This window comes from Bos indicus, chromosome 3 (assembly GCF_029378745.1).
Source record: "Bos indicus isolate NIAB-ARS_2022 breed Sahiwal x Tharparkar chromosome 3, NIAB-ARS_B.indTharparkar_mat_pri_1.0, whole genome shotgun sequence".
NCBI classification, from domain to species: domain Eukaryota; kingdom Metazoa; phylum Chordata; class Mammalia; order Artiodactyla; family Bovidae; genus Bos; species Bos indicus.
Window position 1 is genome coordinate 84,541,408 of NC_091762.1, and position 21,345 is coordinate 84,562,752.

Sequence of the window (21,345 nt, forward strand, 5' to 3'; positions counted from 1 at the left end):
GTCAATTACTCTCAACCCCTGCTTTACAACATGTATAGTGCAGGTTCCCGACTGCCTCTTGATCCCTAAAGCACAGAGTCACTTTACCTTTGTGCTAAGCATTTAAATTAAGTATCATCTATTATCTCGCTTTTGGAAATAGCAAAGACTTAAAGGCAGAAACATAAGTTTTGAGAAGACAACTTTTAAGAAATTCTAAAATATCTCTGATGAGTACTCCAAATCATTCTCAAAAAGAGTTAGGCCCTTTTAAATCATCAGGTACACCTACAACTCTTAGAAAAGCAAAGGGAAGAAAAAAGAAAAACGATAATTTTTCTTCATTATCATGAAGAAGATGAACTGTCATGATTAAATACTTTACTATGGTTGAAATTTTAAGCACTGCTAAAAGAAAGTCTTCGAAAGCCCAATCTTTCCGTTTAAAGTGCACAGTAACTGTACTAACGTATAATGGAAACTTAATCTCTTCCTCACTCAGTAGGGCATTCCACAGTCTTTAACTTCTTCACCTAATTTTAACTACATAAGTGTTAGTTACTCAGTCGTATCTGACTCTTTGGACATTATGGACTGTAACACACCCGGCTTCTCTGTCCTAAAATTCTCTAGGCAAGAATCCTGGAGTAGGCAGCCATTCCCTTTTTCAGGGAATCTTTCCAATCTGGGATCAAACCTGAGCCTCCTACATCGCAGGCAGATTCTTTACCATCTGAGCCACCAGGTGAGGTGGCAAAGTGTTATCCCCCATGAGATGGCTAAACTGAGGTCACAATGTTAAATGATTTATCAAAGCCATAAACAATGACACCATCAGAGAGGGGGTTCATTTTAAGAAACCACATGCCCCTACCTTCACAAGGGAAATTGGAAATTAGATTCCAATTTTAGATTAGAAGATTAGAATAACATCAACTAAGAAACACCATAGCTTTTAATAAACCTTACTACATAATCTTGCAAAAGCTTTCTTTGGATGAAAGGCCATGGTTCTTCCTCATCTTGGACATTCCTTATAAAGAAGGGCCATATCAACTATTGTCATATGTCACCCTTACTCCTTCTGAAGCACTGAGAATCTGTCAGTTTCAGGGATGGGATGAATATCTCTTATGTACGTTTTATGCACATCTTGCATACTTTTTATTCATTCAGGTAAAATCTGAGCTCAAAACCCACGGTGTGAGAAACAATGAAGATATCAAAAGGTGTTTATTAGAGATCCTTCCTCACAGAGGTTTTGTTCTAGAGAAAGAACAAGACGTGTACGTGAACTGACAAAGTAAGACCAAGTTGGTGTAGGGAGTGTGAAGACGTGATGTGAGAGACTCCCAGAGTCTGCAGATTGATGATGGCAGCCTGGTTGGAGCTGAGCAGATTGCAGGTAGAAAGTGGTACCCGAATTGGTCTTGGGATGGGACCAGTGTGTCCAGTGTGTGGACAGGCAAAGGCAGGAGGACAGCATGATAGCATGAGACTTTCAAAGCCCTGATGAAAATGGGTGACTTAATTGTTTGCTTGACCTGATCATGCCCGTGAGTAGATGATTTCATCTACTCTTAAGATAATATAATTCTCTGAGGTTGAGATTAGATCCTCAATTTATAGATGAGGAACCCATCGCTCAGAGAAACAAAGCTATGTGCCAGGTTCACACAGCTGGTAAAAGTGGTGGAAATGGGATTCAAACACCAGTCCATTCCACCTCCAACCCTAGCTTCTGTACTTACTCACTCCCCTCGAGGCTCTATGTTTCCTGCCTCAGCTTTGCAATCATCAAAGAGAGGTTTCCTGTGTAAAAGGTGGCCACCAACTTTCCAAACATAGCTAATTTTTGCAGTGAAAAATAGGACCATTGCTTGTTTTCAATGAATTTGGTGAATTCATTGAAATTTGAGGTGGATTTGCTGTTCTGTAGCTCTTTTAGCACCCCACTCCAGTACTCTTGGCCTGGAAAATCCCATGGATGGAGGAGCCTGGTAGGCTGCAGTCCATGGGGTCGCTGGGAGTCGGACACAACTGAGTGACTTCACTTTCACTTTTCACTTTCATGCACTGGAGAAGGAAACGGCAACCCACTCCAGTGTTCTTGCCTGGAGAATCCCAGGGACGGGGGAGCCTGGTGGGCTGCTGTCTATGGGGTCGCATAGAGTCGGACAGGACTGAAGCGACTTAGCAGCAGCAGCAGCAGCTCTGTTAGCATACCACCTCAGGGCTGGGCACTGGGGTGTATAACACAGCTACTGTCTACTGATTGGTGTTTGTCTAGTTGAGGTATTCCCATGAGGAATTTTAAGGAAAGCAGCAGAAGTCTTACAATCTAGGTGCTATCCAGAGGTGACTATACCATGTGACTCTGAATAAGACTACAGTTTACAGCCTCCCCAGTGCCCCAGGATCCTGATAAAGGACACACCCTTCTCTTCTTCCTGGCCTTTTTGAAGTCTGATCATCTATCTGGATTCTCTAATGATTTACCATTTCAGATTGTAGTAAGAGAAAGTGAAAGTGTTAGTCGCTCAGTTGTGTCTGTCTCTTTGCGACTCCATGGACTGTAGCCCGCCAGGTTCCTCTGTCCATGGGGTTCTCCAGGCAAGAATACTGGAATGGGCTTGCCATTTCCTTCTCCAGAGGATCTGCCTGACCCAGGGGTCGAGCCTGGGTCTCCTGCACTGCGGATGGATTCTTTACCATATGAGTCACCAGGGAAGCCAAGCCTCTCCTTCCAATAAAAAGAACATGTGAGGTTGAATTCTCCTTAATGTACATGCCACATTTATTCTACACTGGCTCCCTCTGTCAGACTCTCCTTTTTTAAATCCAGCCTTATCTTCCTAAAACATCAACTCTTAGTCCCAGATGTGATGTCATTCCAAGCATTAGCTTTCCAACCAGTTCACAGAAGGATAAGAGGGAATATGATACCTATAGCGAGTATGTCTTAAATAACAAGTGTCTAACCACCAACCTTTAAAAAGGTCTTAGCCCAACATGGTCTTATGTTAAGCTATCTCAACTCTGTCATGCTGACCACAAAGATGCCGCTGAAGTATTTCATACCAACTACCCCACTTCCCTTCACCAGACCTCTAAGTTGGGTAGGATGTAATAAGAATGGGTTCCTGAGTAGATTTCCCAGAAAGGAGACCTGAGGATGCTGTGAACCATATTGAAGTCTGGTGAAAAAATTCTTTGGAATTCCATAATTGTTCCGTAATTTTTAAATTGGGCATCTTTCTCTTTTCCTTATAAACAATTCCATGAGTATGAACAGAAGACCAAAACTCACAGTTCTGTTGAATAAGAAGGTCCCCTCTGGTTCAACTCAGTGTGGATCATTTTAGCAAATGTGATTAACTGTTTAGCAAGAAGAAGCTCCCAATCATGGCACTTATGGGTAAGTGCTAGAATCATTTCTAGATCTATAGTTTTAAGGCAAGACATATAGAAAGCATTCAGTATTTACTGAATAAATGATAACATACGCACATTGCCTTATACCCCTCAGAGTCTCTACAAATATTGTTTTATTGTAGTTTCTGTGTAAGAATGTGAGGTTGGGGAAAAAAAAAATTCCTTCAGCAGTACTGCTGCTGCTGCTGCTAAGTCGCTTCAGTCGTGTCCGACTCTGTGCGACCCCAGAGACGGCAGCCTACCAGGCTCCCCCGTCCCTGGGATTCTCCAGGCAAGAACACTGGGGTGGGTTGCCATTTCCTTCTCCAATGCATGAAAGTGAAAGTGAAGTTGCTCAGTCGTGTCCAACTCTTAGCGACCCCATGGACTGCAGCCCACCAGGCTCCTCTGTCCATGGGATTTTCTAGGCAAGAGTGCTGGAGTGGGGAGCCATTATTACTGTCCCCATTTTATTGGAGAGGACATTAAAAAATTCAGACGATAAGCAGAAATGGAAAGAGGCAACTTAACAAACTACCCTGATTGCTGGCGTTGCTGCTTTCTAATCCTGGTGTACCAGGAGTCTTTTCTTCGCTTGGAATGCCCTCTATTCATCTAAGTGACTTTTAAGATTTGACTCTGACAATATCTACCATTTGAAGGTTCTTTAGGTGATATAAAGTGAAAAGTGTGCATTCCACAACATATTCTAAATGCTTATTTTTCTGTACTGGACAATACGCTCTATGAGGACAGGAACCACTGAATACCCAGTGTCTGCCCAGTGACAAGCACTCAGTAAATCCTTGATTGATGATGAAGGAACCTCCACAGTTCACTCCAGAGTTTCCTACAGAAACCTCTGCTTTTAAGATCCATGTAGCACTTAGAACATGTCAGCCTGGTCATAAAAAGATGAGAAACATACAGGCCTTATCTCCCTGAGACCAAAAATCTTCTGACTAAATCTTCGTATCTCTTACCTCCCACCACAGTTTCAATGCTTAAGGAATGCTGACAACGAAAATAATATCATCACACTGCCCCATTCAAAGAGAGTCATTCTGGGAGCACATAATTTCATTCAGATGCAAGGTTTTCAAATAGGGGGAGGGTAATGCACGTATTTTTCACTCTTACACACAAGTGAAATAATTAGAACACTTAAAGTTCCATCAATGATCACAATATCTTTAAAGATGGGGCAAGTGAGCTTTCATAATTGTGGATAGACACTGCTTCATATAATAGTCAAAATACTTATTTTCTTCAAAGTGATTTCTACACATGTACATTGGCCAGCCCTCTAAACTGCTATATTTCCCTGAGATGTACACAGAGTATTCATAAAGGGATTCAGATTTGTGGGACTCACATTGAGATTAATGCAAGAAATACCAGTTTCTCCAGGCGTATGTCAAAGTAGACAAGAGACCATAACTTTCTAGGATGTTTTATGATAGCAGCTGGTAGATCACAAACTTACCTAAACAAAAATCTGATGGAAGAAAGCAAACGTGGTTACAATTATTCATACTCCTACTGTGGGAGTTTCATAAACAAACTAATAAATATTTTCATCTTGCAACAAGATCAAGTTAAGTGATTTGCTGACATTCTCTTGAGGTTTAAAGCTTGTCTTTAATGTGAAATACAAATCATATTTCTTGTGGACACATTTTAATAATAAACTTAAAAGCACATGAGACAAAAATAATGAAAACATTGCAATGAAAACCAGACAAACTATCTACCACTTCAAAAGGAGTGAATGAAGACGGCTCGTCAACACGGTGATGCAAACAACCTGAATGCAAAATGCCACACATTGAAATCAGGTTTCAAGAAAGGGGGTGAGAGAATGAAAATAAACTCACCTAACACACACATATACACAAACACACACACAGGCACACACAAGTGCCCCTCTCATGCAATTTCTAAGATAAGGAAGTGTTAGTTGCTCATTAGCATCCAACTCTTTGTGACCCCATGGACTGTGGCCACAAGGTCCCTCTGTCCATGGACTTCTCCAGGCAAGAACACTGGAGTGGGTAGCCACTCCCTTCCCCAGAGGATCTTCCCAACTCAGGGATCTCCCAGATAGCAGGCAGACCCTTTACCATCTGAGCCACCAGGAAAGCCCTTAAGACAGATTTGATTTTGGTTAATTCAAATTACCTCCCACCTCTTTGCAACATCCCACCAGCAAAGAAAGAGGTAAGGATCAGGGTTTGATACCAAATCTCTTGGGTCCCTACAATTCCAAAGCAGTCCCCGAGGATAAGAAACTGGAACACTCACTTCCTTCACAACTACTCTGGGGGAGTCCTCGTTGTCTCTCATTTTACTACTCTCATTCCAAGGTCATGAACTAAGCACAATCAAGGGTGCAGGCGGAGCAGCTCACCTCTGGGTCCTGTAATGACGGGTCGGTGATGCTGTGTGAATGCCGTTCCCAGGGAGGAGGTCTGTGAAGGGGAGGGGCTGCTGAAACCAGACTTCTCCGACTTCTTCAGTGTGGTTGGAGATGGCATTCCTGGCAGGAAGGATGAATGGATAAGCACACTTAAGTCACGGAACACAGCTTATGCAACCTACAAGATCAAACTTAAAAGAATTAAAAAAAGAAATCTACCTGCGAATGGAAAAGTTATTTTGAATTGGTTTGAATTTGTCATAGAAACAAACAGGTAACGGAAGGGTCCCCTGATGTCAGCAGATAGTTGATTTTAACTTACTCTCCTAAATCACAGCCCATCTGAGGGCTTCTGATCTCTAATTATGGAACACCACTTTCCCAGTGCTTCCTGAAAGTTGTCATCTGGGCCAGAGGCCTCTGGGACCATTCACAGAGACGGCTATAGCAGCATATGAGGATTCGTATGCAATCATTTCATCTGCCCGTTACTTTACTTCAGTGCCAAGGCACATTTTATACAATTTAGCTGTTTTAACATTTAAATAACCCTCAACAATGGTAACTCAGTTGTTCACGCAGTGAATAATTTATGGTGGAAAAAAAGAAAAGGTAAAAATTAACCAATAAAAATTAAATGGTTAAAGATGTCATAGACAATGCAAATAATATTGTAAAAGAATAATGACAATGGAAAGGTATTTAATGACACAGGATAAAGACATAGCAAGCCATTACAAAATGGGATATTACACTGTGATGCCATTTTAAAATGTATTTCTGTGTACAGAGAAAGAACTGCAAAGAAATATGCATACACTATAATAGCAGTTCTCTTCGCATGTCGGATTTGAGTGATTATCCCTGCTTTTTTCTGCTTGTTTTTTTTCCTATGATGAACATATATTACTTTATTTTAAGAATATATAATAAAAGTTTGTTTTTAAAAATAGTATTTGTACTATAGTCTAAGCTTTTCATAGCATTTCCAGCATAGCAAATGCTCTAGGAAGAAAATCAGGCAAAAATCGTCCCCTGTAATTACTGCATGTGTGACGTTCTCAGCAACCACACTGACACACACAGCTAGAGGCATCTATCAGTTTGGTAGGGTGCCGATTAAAACCATGAAAACTTGCATGTAAAAATAAAGGAAATGATTCCTAGTCTCCACATCACAGGACAAATTTGGGCTCTTTTAACTTTGCAGTACAAAATTGGTCTGATTTCATGTCAAAGAACCAAATCTCATTTCACTTATATATTTATATGTATTATGCTCTGTCTATGACCAGAGAATTATTTGGATGACCTGGAAAAATAAATAATAAAAATAATAATGATATTAGCCTGTAACTGTTATCAAGTAGTTGCTAAGTATCATTACTATTCTAAAAGCTTTGTAAGTATAGATCTGTTCAGAAACTTAGCTAGTTTGGCCTATGTCTAAACATGTCCTTATTTCTGACCACAGATTTCCTTAATGAGATTCTACAAGACAACCTTCAAGTGTCACTACAGATTCTGTAAGAACAGAGACCAGGCCTGCTTCTATTTTCAGGCTATCTGACAAACAGTCTAGAACATACCAAGTGGCCTGAAAAGATATGTCAACTATTAACACTTTTACAGTTCTCAGCTTTATCTGCGGCTTTACTAAGAGATGCCTGGACAGAGCCAGACTTGGGGTTTTAACCCCAGGAAAGAAACAAACTGCAAATTGTAAGTAAATCTGCATAGACAGACAAGGACAACATGAAGTGGCGTGTGATTTTCACACAAACTAGACAAATCAGGATCAGATCCATTCTAGATCAATATCTATGTGACTTGAATTAGAAACAAGTCACTAAGTGACTTTAGCTGTATTTGTTTGCTCACTGAATCAGTAACCAAAGTCATGTCATGCCAATGTCCTAACATCATTAGGATGAATTGAGATTTTGGGTTAACGTTCACTGCAAGTAACCTAACCTAAGGTATCGTCATGAGAAGAGATTTCAAATTTAAAAATAAAAAGAAAGGAATACAAAGCTCCAAATGTAAACAAATCTCCCAATTCATTCAAACTTCTGTGCAAACACATTTTAAGGCTTCCAACCAGTCCACTGATTTAAACTCAGCCAAATGCCTGAACTATGTGTCATAGAGCAGAAATAGAATAGAAAATGAAAATGTCAAAACTTTTAAGATGGCAGGATTTTTTTCAGATGATGGAATTGATGAAATGCAGTATCTGAACTAATCTTATTAAAGAAAGCAAATGGTTCGACTCAAGGAAAAGCTGTCATTTCTTTGAAAAGTTCATGTTTTCCAACCCATGCCATTCTAAATAGGGCAGAAACGCTGACATGCTTTAAACACACCAGTTCCACTCTTAAAAGGGGGAGGGAAATTATATTTAGATGATACACATCAAGATGATGAAGGTGGTAAATGGATTCAAAATGATCAAAATTCAAATCCTCTTTAAAAGGGTTAAACTGAGAAGAAATACTGTGTGTACGTGAAGAACAAGCCAAACTCTGTATAATCTTCTAAATTTATCACAGCCAAGTAATATGAACCCCGAGACTGTCATGAATCTCAAAATTACTTTATGTTTTCAATTTTTAAAGACTCATACTGAGCACTTTTCCTTATTATATACTTTAATATTTTCTCCATATGCATAATGTATGTTTTGGTTAATTTGCTCTGTATACTTAATTGACCAAATGAAGTTTCAAAATGCTAGTCAACTGATTTCTGTTTAAAGCTAGACAACATTAATCCTAGTTTTTCTTTCTGAAATCAAATTTGGTTTCTGTATGTTATGTTAAAAATAAACTCCTTGTTAAAATTTCTTTTACCAAATAGCTATACAACTGTTATACAATTACTGCACAGATGACTGACTGATTGGCTTTCTCTTAATGAGTCAAAACTTTCATTTCAATATATTTTTTAGAAGTATCAGATTTTTTAAAAAAGATGATGATGTAATGCTACACATTTCTCTGGAACAAACAAAATATTACTTCAAAGTTCTTTTTGATATATAAAAATAAAGAAGTCTAGCTGGATTTAGAAAAGGCAGAGGAACCAGAGATCAAATTGCCAACATCCACTGGATCATCAAAAAAGCAAGAGAGTTCCAGAAAAACATCTATTTCTGCTTTATTGACTATGCCAAAGCCTTTGACTGTGTGGATCACAATAAACTGCGGAAAATTCTGAAAGAGATGGGAATATCAGACCACCTGATCTGCCTCTTGAGAAATCTGTATGCAGGTCAGGAAGCAACAGTTAGAACTGGACATGGAACAACAGACTGGTTCCAGATAGGAAAAGGAGCACGTCAAAGCTGTATATTGCCACCCTGCTTATTTAACTTATATGCAGAGTACATCATGAGAAACGCTGGGCTGGAAGAAGCACAAGCTGGAATCAAGACTGCCAGGAGAAACATCAATAACCTCAGATATGCAGATGACACCACCCTTTTGGCAGAAAGTGAAGAAGAACTAAAGAGCCTCTTGATGAAAGTGAAAGAGGAGAGTGAAAAAGTTGGCTTAAAGCTCAACATTCAGAAAACGAAGATCATGGCATGCGGTCCCATCACTTCATGGCAAATAGATGGGGAATCAGTGGAAACATTGGCTGACTTTAATTTGGGAAGCTCCAAAATCACTGCAGATGGTGACTGCAGCCATGAAATTAAAAGAAGCTTACTGCTTGGAAGGAAAGTTATGACCAACTTAGACAGCATATTAAAAAGCAGAGACATTACTTTGTTAACAAAGGTCCATCTAGTCAAGGCTATGGTTTTTCCAGTAGTCATGTATGGATGTGAGAGTTGGACTATAAAGAAAGCTGAGCGCCGAAGAATTGATGCTTTTGAAGTGTGGTGTTGGAGAAGACTCTTGAGAGTCCCTTGGACTGCAAGGAGATCTAACCAGTCCATCCTAAAGAATATCAGTCCTGGGTGTTCATTGGTAGGACTGATGTTGAAGCTGAAACTCCAATACTTTGGCCACCTCATGCGAAGAACTGGCTCGTTGGAAAAGACCCTGATGCTGGGAAAGATTGAGGGCAGGAGGAAATGGGGATGACAGAGGATGAGATGGTTGGATGGCATCACCGACTCAATGGACGTGGGTTTGGGTGGACTCCAGGAGTTGGTGATGGACAGGGAGGCCTGGTGTGCTGCAGTTCATGGGGTCGCAAAGAGTCGGACACGACTGAGCAACTGAACTGAACTGAGCCTGACTTTATCAGGTGAGTCCTTCAAAAGAAGGATTAGAAGTCAGAGAGAGTCTCCTGCTTACTTTGAAAAAATAAGCTGCCACATGGTAAAAATGACCTGTGAGAGGGCCACATGGCAAGGAACTGTAGGGACCTCAAGGGGCTAAGTAGGGCTGTGACTGACAGAGGGCTTTAAGGAAGCTAGAACCTTAGTTAAAGCTGCAAGGAATCGAATTCTGCCAAATCATGTGTTGGGATTGATGTATATAAAATACTAGGTGTAAAAAATAGATAGCAAATGGAAACCTGTTATAAAGCACAGGAAGCTCAGCTCAGGGCTATGTGATGACCTAGAGAGGGTGGAATGGGCAGTGTGGGTGGGAAGTTCAAGAGGGAGGGATCTACATATACATATGGCTGGTTCACTTCATTGCACAGCAGAAACTAACACAACGTTGCAAAGCAATTAAAAAGAAAAAAATACTTTCTCCCCCCCACACCCATCCCAGAGAAAACCCTAAGCGAAAGGACTTTGGCCTGGACAAAATTTTGATTGTAGTCTTGTGAGTCCCTGAGTAAAGGAACCAGCTAAGCAGCGTTCAGACTCTTGACCCATGGAAACTGTGAGATAATAAATGTGTGATGCTTTAAGCTAAACGTGGTAATTTGTTACACAGCATTAGCAGACAAACATGATATTAAAATATAAGATATTAAAATATAACAAGTTGACCCTAGTAATATGTAATTAAAGATGCCTGGTGCTAAGTCATTTCAGTCGTGTCCGACTCTTTGCGACCTCATGGACTGTAGCCAGCTGGGCCCCTCTGTCTGTGGGACTCTCCAGTCAAGAATACTGGAGGTTTCCATGCCCTCCTCCAGGGGATCTTCCGACCCAGGGATTGAACCCACATGTCTTACATCTTCTGCATTGGCAAGTGGGTTCTTTAACACTAGCACCACCTGGGAAGCCCATTAAAGAAGCTTACTATGCACTAACTAACCTCTAGAAATCCAGAATTTTTCAATATTTTTAATGTCTGTTCTAGTAATGAGGTTTTCCATTAGCCTACGCTCACCCAGAGAAAATGGTTAAGACATCTTCTTAGGAAAGAGGCTTAAAGTTATTTCTAGTGGTGTAAGCACTTTGGAAAATTTCTATTTTCTCCTGATTATTTCAGGAAATAACAATAATAAAATGTGATCAAATGATATGAAGAAACTCAAAATAATTCTGGAGGTCTCTTATAACAAATCAAGAGTTTTGGGGGGCGGTAACTTTTTGCTGCAACCTGAAATAAAAAAGAATATACAGGAGAAAAATCATAATCAATATTAACTCCCCCTCTCTCCTGAGTCATGAGATTACCACCCACTTTGACCAAGAATTTTATAGTGACAAGAGGCAAATACTACAGGAATGAGAAGAAAGTATAATAATGCTGTTCTTTGCTTGAGAAAGCTTCTAAAATGAGATATTTTTGAGTCAAGGAGCTACAACATTAGTGGGAAAGGGGAAGAAAGAGATCACAATAACCTATAATTATTCCACTGACCATAGAACACCATGCTAGATTTTTAAAAGGAGGCAAAAAGTCCGGGTTAGTGCTTAATTTGTTAGAGTACTTAGTCAAAAATCCAACTGTCCTGTGAAACTTATCCCTGTTTAATGTTGTTCCAGACAGCAGGACCTTATCTTGTCTGTCACTGGAGTTTGGGTGATGTAGTTCCAGTTGTTAGAAAAGATTTAACTGGTATATGTTTCTGTCTTCAAAGTATTAAAGTTGAGAACAGAAAAGTTAGGGGACTTCCCTAGAGGTCCAGTAGTTAAGATTTCATGGTCCTCCTGTAGGGGACAAGGGTTTGACCCCTGATCAGGGAACTAAATCCTACATGCCACATGGCCCGGCCAAAAAAAAAAAAAGGAAAGAAAGGTTAGTTTTAATACTGTTCATTTAGACTCACAATCTGTTTGGGAGAAGCTCTGGAAACCGACAAACTCTGCACTTTCATTTTAAAATCCAACATATAAGCTGGTTAGAGAGGACCACTAAATGCTGCTTAAGTTCGGTTGTTCATGTTTGACTTCAGACATTCTCCTGTTTGCTATCATGATCGAATTCCCAACAACCCATCTTTACTGCTTTACCAGAACAACTATTATACTAAATCTAAAGGCTATTAGAAGCCTTCATCCACCGAGGAGCCTCAAGAGAGCCACAAGGCAGCTAAAAAGATGCCATCAAATTCCTACATATTGATCATTTCCAAAAATCAGGCTGAGAATAATAAAAGCCACAAATGACAGAGTCCTGCTATGTACCCTGTACTTACAAATCCTTACGTCTGTGTCTCAGAATGGTAGGTATTATTATCCTACCTACCTCTAACGTAGTGTCACAGAAAGTAGGTATCAAGGATATCAAGCAACTTGCTCAAGACCATACAGCCATTCTTTTCTGTACACCTGTAACTAGCACATCACTGTTAATCAATCACACTGCAATATAAAATAAAAATTAAAAGATACAGCCATTAAGTGATCATTCTGACCCAGGTCTCTCAGGTTCTGAAGCTTGTATTGTTTTGTTAAATATCATACTCCCTCCTGTAGTTTCCCTTGTACACTGTAAAAACAGTGTCCTATTTAAGGCAACAAAATACAGTTGAACTTTCTGATATCCAAAGAAAAGTGATTACCAACTGCAAAAGAATATGCAAAATATTAAAATGACTCTGAAGTACAGTACTAAGAATCATCTTGTCTTATATACCAGAGGTTTTACTTGGCCTTAGTAGGAATCAGTTAGGATTTTATTAAACATCCTGAATATATTACCAGTAATTCTAACACAGAACCTCCAAAAGAAAAATATCACACAGACTTAGAAGTCTTCTAACAGATAATAGATGTTAAGTTCTAAAACAGCAAATATATACACATTAATATATACAACAGGCCTCTTCCCTATCAACACCTTGTTTTCTCAATAGCCTCCTGCAGACATTAGCAGAAAGGATCACAATTCTTCTTTTAAGAGTCACTGATAAACTCCGATAAACTCCAAGCCTAGTCTATATGATAATGCAGAAATGCCTCACTTAATCAAAAGTATGTGGCTAACACACACAATTATTTAAAATTCAGTAAGTCTTGACATCAAGGGAGACCTCTGAGCTACTAACATTGGTGTCAAAGCAGGTAACTAAGTAGAGGCATTTCACTCATAAGAAGTGCAGTTTTACAGAAACTAAGAGAAGTATTTCAAGAAGACAGTTGTGACAGAGTGAGGTGAGTGCTGTTGAGAGGTCAAGCATAATGAGAATAAACGAGCTCTATGAGAGTGAGGAGCATGGAAGATGGGTTAGAATGGACTGCAAAAATCAACAGGAAGGGAAGAAGCAGGACAATCGGTATAGTCAATTCTCATGAAGTTAGTTTGTAAAGGGAAGCAGACAATTAGGGTAGTAGCTTTAGGAAGAAGGGGGGAAGCAGTGGGAGACAGTAAAGCATGCTGGCCTACTGATGGAAGTGTCCAGCAGATGGGCAGAAGGCCATGGCTTGGTGGGAGGATAACTGAGCGAGCGAAGTCCCAGAGAGGGTGAGAGGCCACAAGATTAGTACGTGGAGGAGCGAGCCAGGATTTGGACTGAGCTAGCCAAAGCCCTTCCTCCCTTCAGTATACTATTTCACCCAGGTGCCCACTTCTGAACAAAGTTCCCATTACTGCTACACACCAATCACAGGCTGGTTTAAAAGAGAGCTTATTAATGGTACGCAAACATTTTTCTCCAGCCTAAATAACATGCTAACTGCCGTCCTGACTGTTGTCTCTACATTTGGGTCTTCAGATTCCCTTCTACCTCCAGGTCTCAGTGTGGGGAATGGATACACCAGTCACGGCCGTCAGACTAATGTTGTCGGCATAAACTGCAGTGCCACTTCTCAAGCACAAAACAAAAGCTGAGGACCAGCACTCTATCTCACAAGTCACCTACCACCAGCAGATTTACGCCCAGACGCTCAGCTTCTAGATGCAGAGCACTGTCCCAGTCTCTAGCCCCCCCAAGCAAGAACAGAACCATTATAGGGCCATTTCAGCTAGACTTTATATGAGATCATCTCCAAGGGTGATGCTAAATAAAGACTGTGATTGGATAGATTAATCCCACAGTCAAAGGACCATCCTGTTTTGTGGCTATCAACACATGCTGTGTGATAGGAGTTAGTTCAAGATACTGTATTCACCCTAGATTTGTGTCCTAATGGTAAAACCCATTAGGGTTCATTCTAAAGTAATTTAGTATGATTAACACACTCAACAATACAAAAAGGTAAAACATTCAGACTATTTTGACTTTTAACCTTTTTCAGTGAATAAAAATGTTTTAAAATCATTTTTATGATGGAGAGAATAAAATGAAAGTTAATATAGCTTCTGAGGTGTATCCTCATTGTTCTATATGCAACCATTTAAAATGAGCTAAAAGGACCCCCCCCCCAAAGAATTATCACATCATAAAGAAGTTCAGGTAATTTAAAAGTCTTGGACACAAATGATTTCTTCAATTTAGAAAAAAATGGGAGAATGGAGTACAAAATTATATGGATAATTCAGGAGAAAAGAAATGATGAGTTCGCTAATGTATTCCAAATGTTCACTTGTTAAGTGAAAATTTACAGCCAGAGAGAGTGAAGGATACACACAAGGAAACTGCTAAGTCACTTCAGTCGTGTCCGACTCTGTGAGACCCCATAGACGGCAGCCCACCAGGCTCCCCGTCCCTGGGATTCTTCAGGCAAGAACACTGGAGTGGGTTGCCATTTCCTTCTCCAATGCATGAAACTGAAAAATGAAAGTGAAGTCGCTCAGTCGTGTCCGACTCTTAGCGACCCCATGAACTGTAGCCTACCAGGCTCTTCCATCCATGGGATTCTCTAGGCAAGAGTACTGGAGTGGGATGCCATTGCCTTCTCCGCACCATACAAAAAAAAAATCTGGTTCCTGAGCCAACAATAAAGTCTCATGACTTCTGAGATTTCCTTTCCTTTCAGGGTAAATACAGACACCCCACTGTCAGGATGCTGTTGTTGTTCGGTTGCTCCGTCATGTCCGACTCCTTGTGACCCCATGGACTGCATCACGCCAGGCTGCCCCGTCCTTCACTATCTCTCAGAGTTTGCTCAAACTCATGTTCATTAAGTCAATGATGCCATCCAACCATCTCATCCTCTGTCACCACCTTCTCCTGCCCTCAATCTTTCCCAGCACCAGGGTCTTTTTCAATGAGTCAGCTATTGCATTTCATATACTTACAAGTTGGAGATTCCCTACCCATCCTATCTTCTCCCTAACCATTTCACCCTCTCCCATGTATTCAGGGCAGGATTGATTTTGGCTCAACACAGCACTCACACACATTCACAGAGGACTGAGAATGAAAAAGAAATTACTGAGAAAACTAAACTATTTTCTTTGCATGAAAAAATAGTACAATATAGCATAATGTTTTATTCATTCTGCCTAGATACCCAGATGAAAAGTAAAAAACTCAATCATACATATGTTTGGTTTATATCTGCTCTGTCCAATATGGTAGCTACTAGCCACATGTGGTTACTTAAATTTAAATTAATTAAAATTAAATGAATTAAAAACTTCAGTGGCTCAGCACAGCCACATTTCAAGTGCTCAATGGCCTTATTTGGCTAGCTGTTACAGTATTGGACAGTGCAGAGTTAGAACATGTTGCATCACTGCACACAGTTCCATTCGACAGCTTTGGTCTATATGCCACCAAATAATCTTTTAGATTTTTGGTCCTGCTGTAGAACAGCAGATAAATCTTACTTTGATATATTTTATCAGCATGTTTAACCCTCTTTTAAATTGTAAAAGCAAAGCACATGCACTATACATGAGTTGCATAAAGGGAAATAAAAAAACCTAAACAAATGCCTTTTCCTCTTTATCTTCAACAAGCTGAGGGTAAGCCAGTGCTCAAACTTGGTCAATAACCTTTTAGAGACTTTTCTCCACTCACAATATTCATTTAGATGATGTGGAGTTAAGTGTTTATCAAAATATGTTCACTCTGTCAGTTAAAACATGATTGAAAGCTTGGATTTTAAGGTGCCTGCTGGTAGAATTTAATTTGTAAGAGATGCACAGTCTGTGACATTCCCTGCTTGGGATATGCCTACACTGGGAATCTATTAAGTCCTAATGTTCCTTGGTTACAAGCAGAGCACCCATCATTTTACTTAAAATCTGAAAACTGATGTGAACATTTCATAAGGGAAAAAAGAAATATAATTTTAGGTCTCTTCAAATTGCTTGAACTGTGAAATCAAGTAATGAACGCTAGAAAAGGTTCTGTCAGCTAGAATCTCAGCTTAGTGTAGTCAGCATTTTCTTGCTAAACCTTATTATGGCAAAGCATTTGATTTTTCATCTCTGCACTCTGTTCATCTCCACAAATAAACTACTTTGACCTCCACCTGTTATGTTACTTAGTGAAATCTGCCTGCCATCCTTCAATAACCCTATTCTTTGCCTTCAAAGGCCTTTGAGTCGTCAAGAAAGTGGGGAGGTAGAGCCGGGCAATGAACTGAGTGGATAGCACTTTGTAACCATGGGGTAGTTCATAGCTCAGGACACAAGCCACAGGGCAAAAGGAAATGGATTTTTTTTTTTTTAAGCTATGCCTGGGGATGCTGGAAGGGGGCAATACATTTAATCATTTTAACATTAAAAATTTTCACAGAAACATGCTCTCTTTTGAGCTCTTATTTAAGGCAGAAAACTGGCTTCCTCCTCATAAGAAGACCTCTCTCTAAAAGAGTCATACCTTCATTTCAGAGAGATAAGCCAACAGGTCATTTCAAAGCTTAAAAATACTTAAGCAGGTTTATGATTCTGACAGTTGGCAAAACAAAATGAACTGCTAACCTCAAATGCAGCTTTGTGGATACAAAAGGCCCAGATCATTGTTAAAAACTACTAAAACAAACAAAAACATAAAATCAAAAGGAAATAGCTGCGTACAACGACACGAGCCGTTTTCAGAAGCAAAACGACATATCAGAAGAGAGGATTCTGTGTAAAGTTGCACTTCTGATGAATGCTACATTCAACAGACAAGATGGTGTCTGTCTAATTACACTGAACACTTATCAGAGCGGGATTAGCAGGATGTTTCTGCTCACTGTCATTCTTTGTGACAACGTAATGATAGATCCGTTTACTTAGGAGTGCAATTATTAAAAACCGTGCTGTTTTCTTAACTGTCTTCATATCTTGGAAATATTTTATTAAAAATTACTTATCTGAATAAAGGGTAAATGCTTGGCAAAGCTTTTCATATCAATTAAGTAAATGAGTAAGTTCCATTCAGTCACAGTCTTCGTTGAGCATCTTATGCGAGTTTGCGGAAACTTGATCACTATAACAATTTTATACTGGAGTTAATGATTCACCCTTTTTTCGCCTTGTCTTATTTGTCCAAATCCTGAAGTTCGGTTTTCACTGAAACTAAAAACTGCTCATGGCCGACATTTTCTCTGGAGTCATGATTTAGCACTTCTCCTTCATATTCACACCTTTTTTTGGAACCCCACACAAGAATCCAATTTTATACAGACAACTCTCCATGGGCCAATCAGAATGGGATGCTAGCAAGATACCATCTTCTGCATCTTTTTCTACTTGAATAATTCACTTTATCCAGTGCCTATTAGGAAAAGGTCTTCATGCACGATAAAACCAAGAAAGCAAACCACACTGGACTCTACAAGTAGGCTGGCTACCTCCCAAGCCAAAGGACTATTTCCATACGTACTTAAACAGACAAACCTAGGTTCCTCTCTCTCTCTCTCTCTTTTTTGATTCCAGTTACCAACCCTCAAATAATAACTGTTGCCAACTGAATGTGAAAAACAACCAAATATATGTACTGAGGGTAAGTTGCTGAACCTCTCCCACAGGGAGAGTTTATTTCTCAGGCTTTGTTCAACTTAAGACAACTATCAATTAGTCCAAGTGGAAGATAATGACATTTATAACAACTTTTCTCTGCAAAAGTCTCCAAATGTGTGGCTAGGATAGAAATTTATGTGACCCAATATAATAATTATGTGTTATAAAGATTTTTTTTTTAAACTAAAGGCATGTTAAGGCTTCAATGCCAATGGACAAACTCATAAAAATATCAAGCACATCAAAAGGAGAAAAATGACCAGTTAAGTCTTTTGAGGATACAATTTCATTTCTAAAGGAAAAAAGAAATCACCCACTGGCAAAAAGAAGTCTTAAAATTAGAAGCAGGTGTCTTTGCTATGAAGTGATAAATATCAAAGAATAGCTGGCCCTGAAAAGTATTCTTATGCATCCCTTATTACTTTTAATCTTCACACGTGTATTTTGACATTAGAACATGAAGTGCTGCTTATGCAAGTACCTAAAGTGTGTTAAAACATGAGGGACACTGCACAGCCATTTTGATAAACTGTCTCTTCGCTCAGGTTCATGAAATGGCTGAAAGGCAGACTGCGGATTCTAATGGGCCTTAAGTCATAAGTAATCATGATATCCTAGAATGCATTCATCTTGGAAGCTCATCACAGTGAAGTGATTTCGGGGTCGACAACTAACACTGCAGAATCATCTGGTGCTGCAGAGGACACTTCGGATTAGAAATGGATATTGGGTTGCCATTCCTTGAAAGTCTAATGACTTGAGTGTGTTTCTAAGGATGCAAATGAAAAAACCTTCACCTCTCCTTAGATACAAAGTGGAAAATCCCTAGAGGTTGGCATGTTCCTTCCAAATGAAGCACAATGAGATGTTTCGAACACATTAAAATGTGGAGGGTCATGTGAATGGGCATTTGCAGCTGTCTCTGGAGCATGTCTCCATTGTGGCTGGGGGTGCTGGATCACAGCACAGAGTCCCCCACTCCAAACAGACCCAGAGAACAGGGAACCAAAGTAACCCAGGATTTAAAAATCCAAATGTTTCAGAGTGGGGGTTTAATTGTTGCAAAAGGGAGATCAGTAATACTTTGAAGAGGCATGCTGAATAACTGTATTTATTCAGTTATTCTATCGGGGTTTAATATTTCATCAAATTAAAGAGATGCTTTGAAATCAAATGATTTTTTTTAATTTTTACTTCTGAAGTTTTCTCCTGTCCCAGAGACATACTCTGTGATTCGGTACAGGAGAGAACACTCTCCACTTTTAGTACCTACTGATTTACTACGTCAGTGTGAGCGTTTCTTATCATCTTCAAGGATGTAACTCACCCATCATCTCCAAAAGGGTGCCATGTCTTCGATTAACTGATGAGCTTATGATGTGCTTGAAATCCATGGATAGATAGAGTTGGATAAATAGGCACTATTGTAATTCTCTGCTGAGCAGGAAAGCTACTGAGATGCGCACCATTGCATCAGAAACTGCTGGGCTGCGCGGGGCAGAAAAGTTCCTGACTCCTGAGACCTGTGTATGCCTGGACTTTTCTTTCTTTTTGCTCCCATCCCCATAGAGAGCCTCAAACTCAGTACTATACACCAATTTTGTTAAAAACACTGGTGGCCAGAAGAGAGAGAAACTTTTCCCCATATAAACTGACAATATTACACTTGGTTATTTAACATTTAAATAGAATCATCAGTGTGTAGGCCTGCAAGAGGGAAGTTAAGTCTGCAAATAGTATTATTAGTGATCTGTACTTATTATTATTAGTGGTATGTGCATATACGTACAGATATGTAAGTGCTCAAAAATGGACTGCAGCCTATCAGGCTTCTCTGTCCACGGAATTCTCCAGGCAAGAATACTGGAGTGGGTAGCCATTCCCTTCTCCAGGGGATCTTCCTAACTCAGGAATCAAACCTGGTCTCCTGCATTGCTGGCAGATTCTTTACTGCTTAAGCCACTAGGGAAGCCCCAATAAACATTAGCTCTTTCTAATAAAACCACGTATTTAAATTTTTAGCAGCATTCCAATGACAAAATAAAAGTAAATTTATCTTTTATTATTAATCAGAATGTGGTATTACTAATGTCTAGGAAATACCTACATTGTGTTCATAGAACAGATCAGAGGAAGTAGGGACACTAAAGAAGCATTGTTTTTGCTCTTTGTATCAGAGGTGAAAAATACCTTCTGAATCCTACAAATATTTATTAATATGTATTAGACAAATAAAATCTATTAGATATAGAAAAATCAACACAGGAAATTCTTAGGTAAGTCATTATCTATCTACCTATATGTTTGTCTGTCCATATCCTTTGTTTCTTCTCTTCCAACTATACTTTCTGTTATTTTTCCCCTTTGGTGAATTTAATCTCATTGCAGAATAATTTTGTTTCCTCTCAGTAAACACCTGCTTTGATGCCGCCCAATTTCATTATCTGCAAGTTAGAACTGCTTTAGGAAGGGGTTGAGTCCATGGGTGCAGATAGCTAAATTTTTTGCTGGAATGGGCTGGCATTGTGTTGTACCCTTTCTGAGTGTTGCCTACACATCCGCATTCTACCTGTTTTTCAGAGATAAAGAAAGATAAGATAGTTTGAAAGGGAGGAAATGGGGACAGCGTTCACTGACACTCCTTTAATAACGGAAAGGCTGATACATCTGCTCTTCAAGCAATTACAGCGGAGGATAGTGGTCCAAGCCAACGAATCAACTCCTAAACTACATGACTTTTAGCACACTCAAGTCCTTGTAGAACTGGGTACTGGTTTAACCAGTTACCGTTCTTCTTTCTCTGGGGTGGAAGGTTTGTCCTATCTATTTTTATATGCCTTCTATCATCTTGCACAATGCTTCATATATAAGAGATGAAGATATGTATAATAGGCTTTCAATTTAACTTCACAGTATCTTAAACTCACACGGGCATCTCAGCTGGTGCAGCTGGTAACGAACCCCCCTGCCAATGCAGGAGACGCAAGAAGACACGGGTTCAATCCCTGGGTCGGGAAGATCCCCTAGAGGAGGAAATGGCAACCCACTCCAGTATTCTTGCTGGGAGAATCCAATGGACAAAGGAGCCTGGTGGGCTACAGTCCATGGGGTTGCAAAGAGTCAGATATGACTGAGTGTCTGAGCACACATCTTAAACTCACATAGCACTTCAGCATTTTGAAAAAGGGGTATAATATATGTGTAAAGCTTTAAGTTTATAAGTATACTTTACATTTATTAAAAACACCTTTATCTCTGTGCCATGCACAGTACTTTGCACACAGCTGGTGCTTAAAAAATGGTAGCTCCTGTTTTTATTATCATCTC

General features: G+C 39.6%; 1 protein-coding gene across 3 annotated transcripts in view; it reads right to left on the reverse strand.

Moving 5' to 3' along the window:
• Positions 1 to 21,345, reverse strand: part of NFIA (nuclear factor I A) — a 399,012-nt gene that overhangs the window by 86,384 nt on the left and 291,283 nt on the right. For all 3 annotated transcript variants that reach the window (XM_070780237.1, XM_070780242.1, XM_070780228.1), the window contains exon 7: positions 5,804 to 5,932. In XM_070780237.1, coding sequence (XP_070636338.1) covers positions 5,804 to 5,932 — 129 coding nt within the window. The remainder of the gene's footprint in view (positions 1 to 5,803; positions 5,933 to 21,345) is intronic.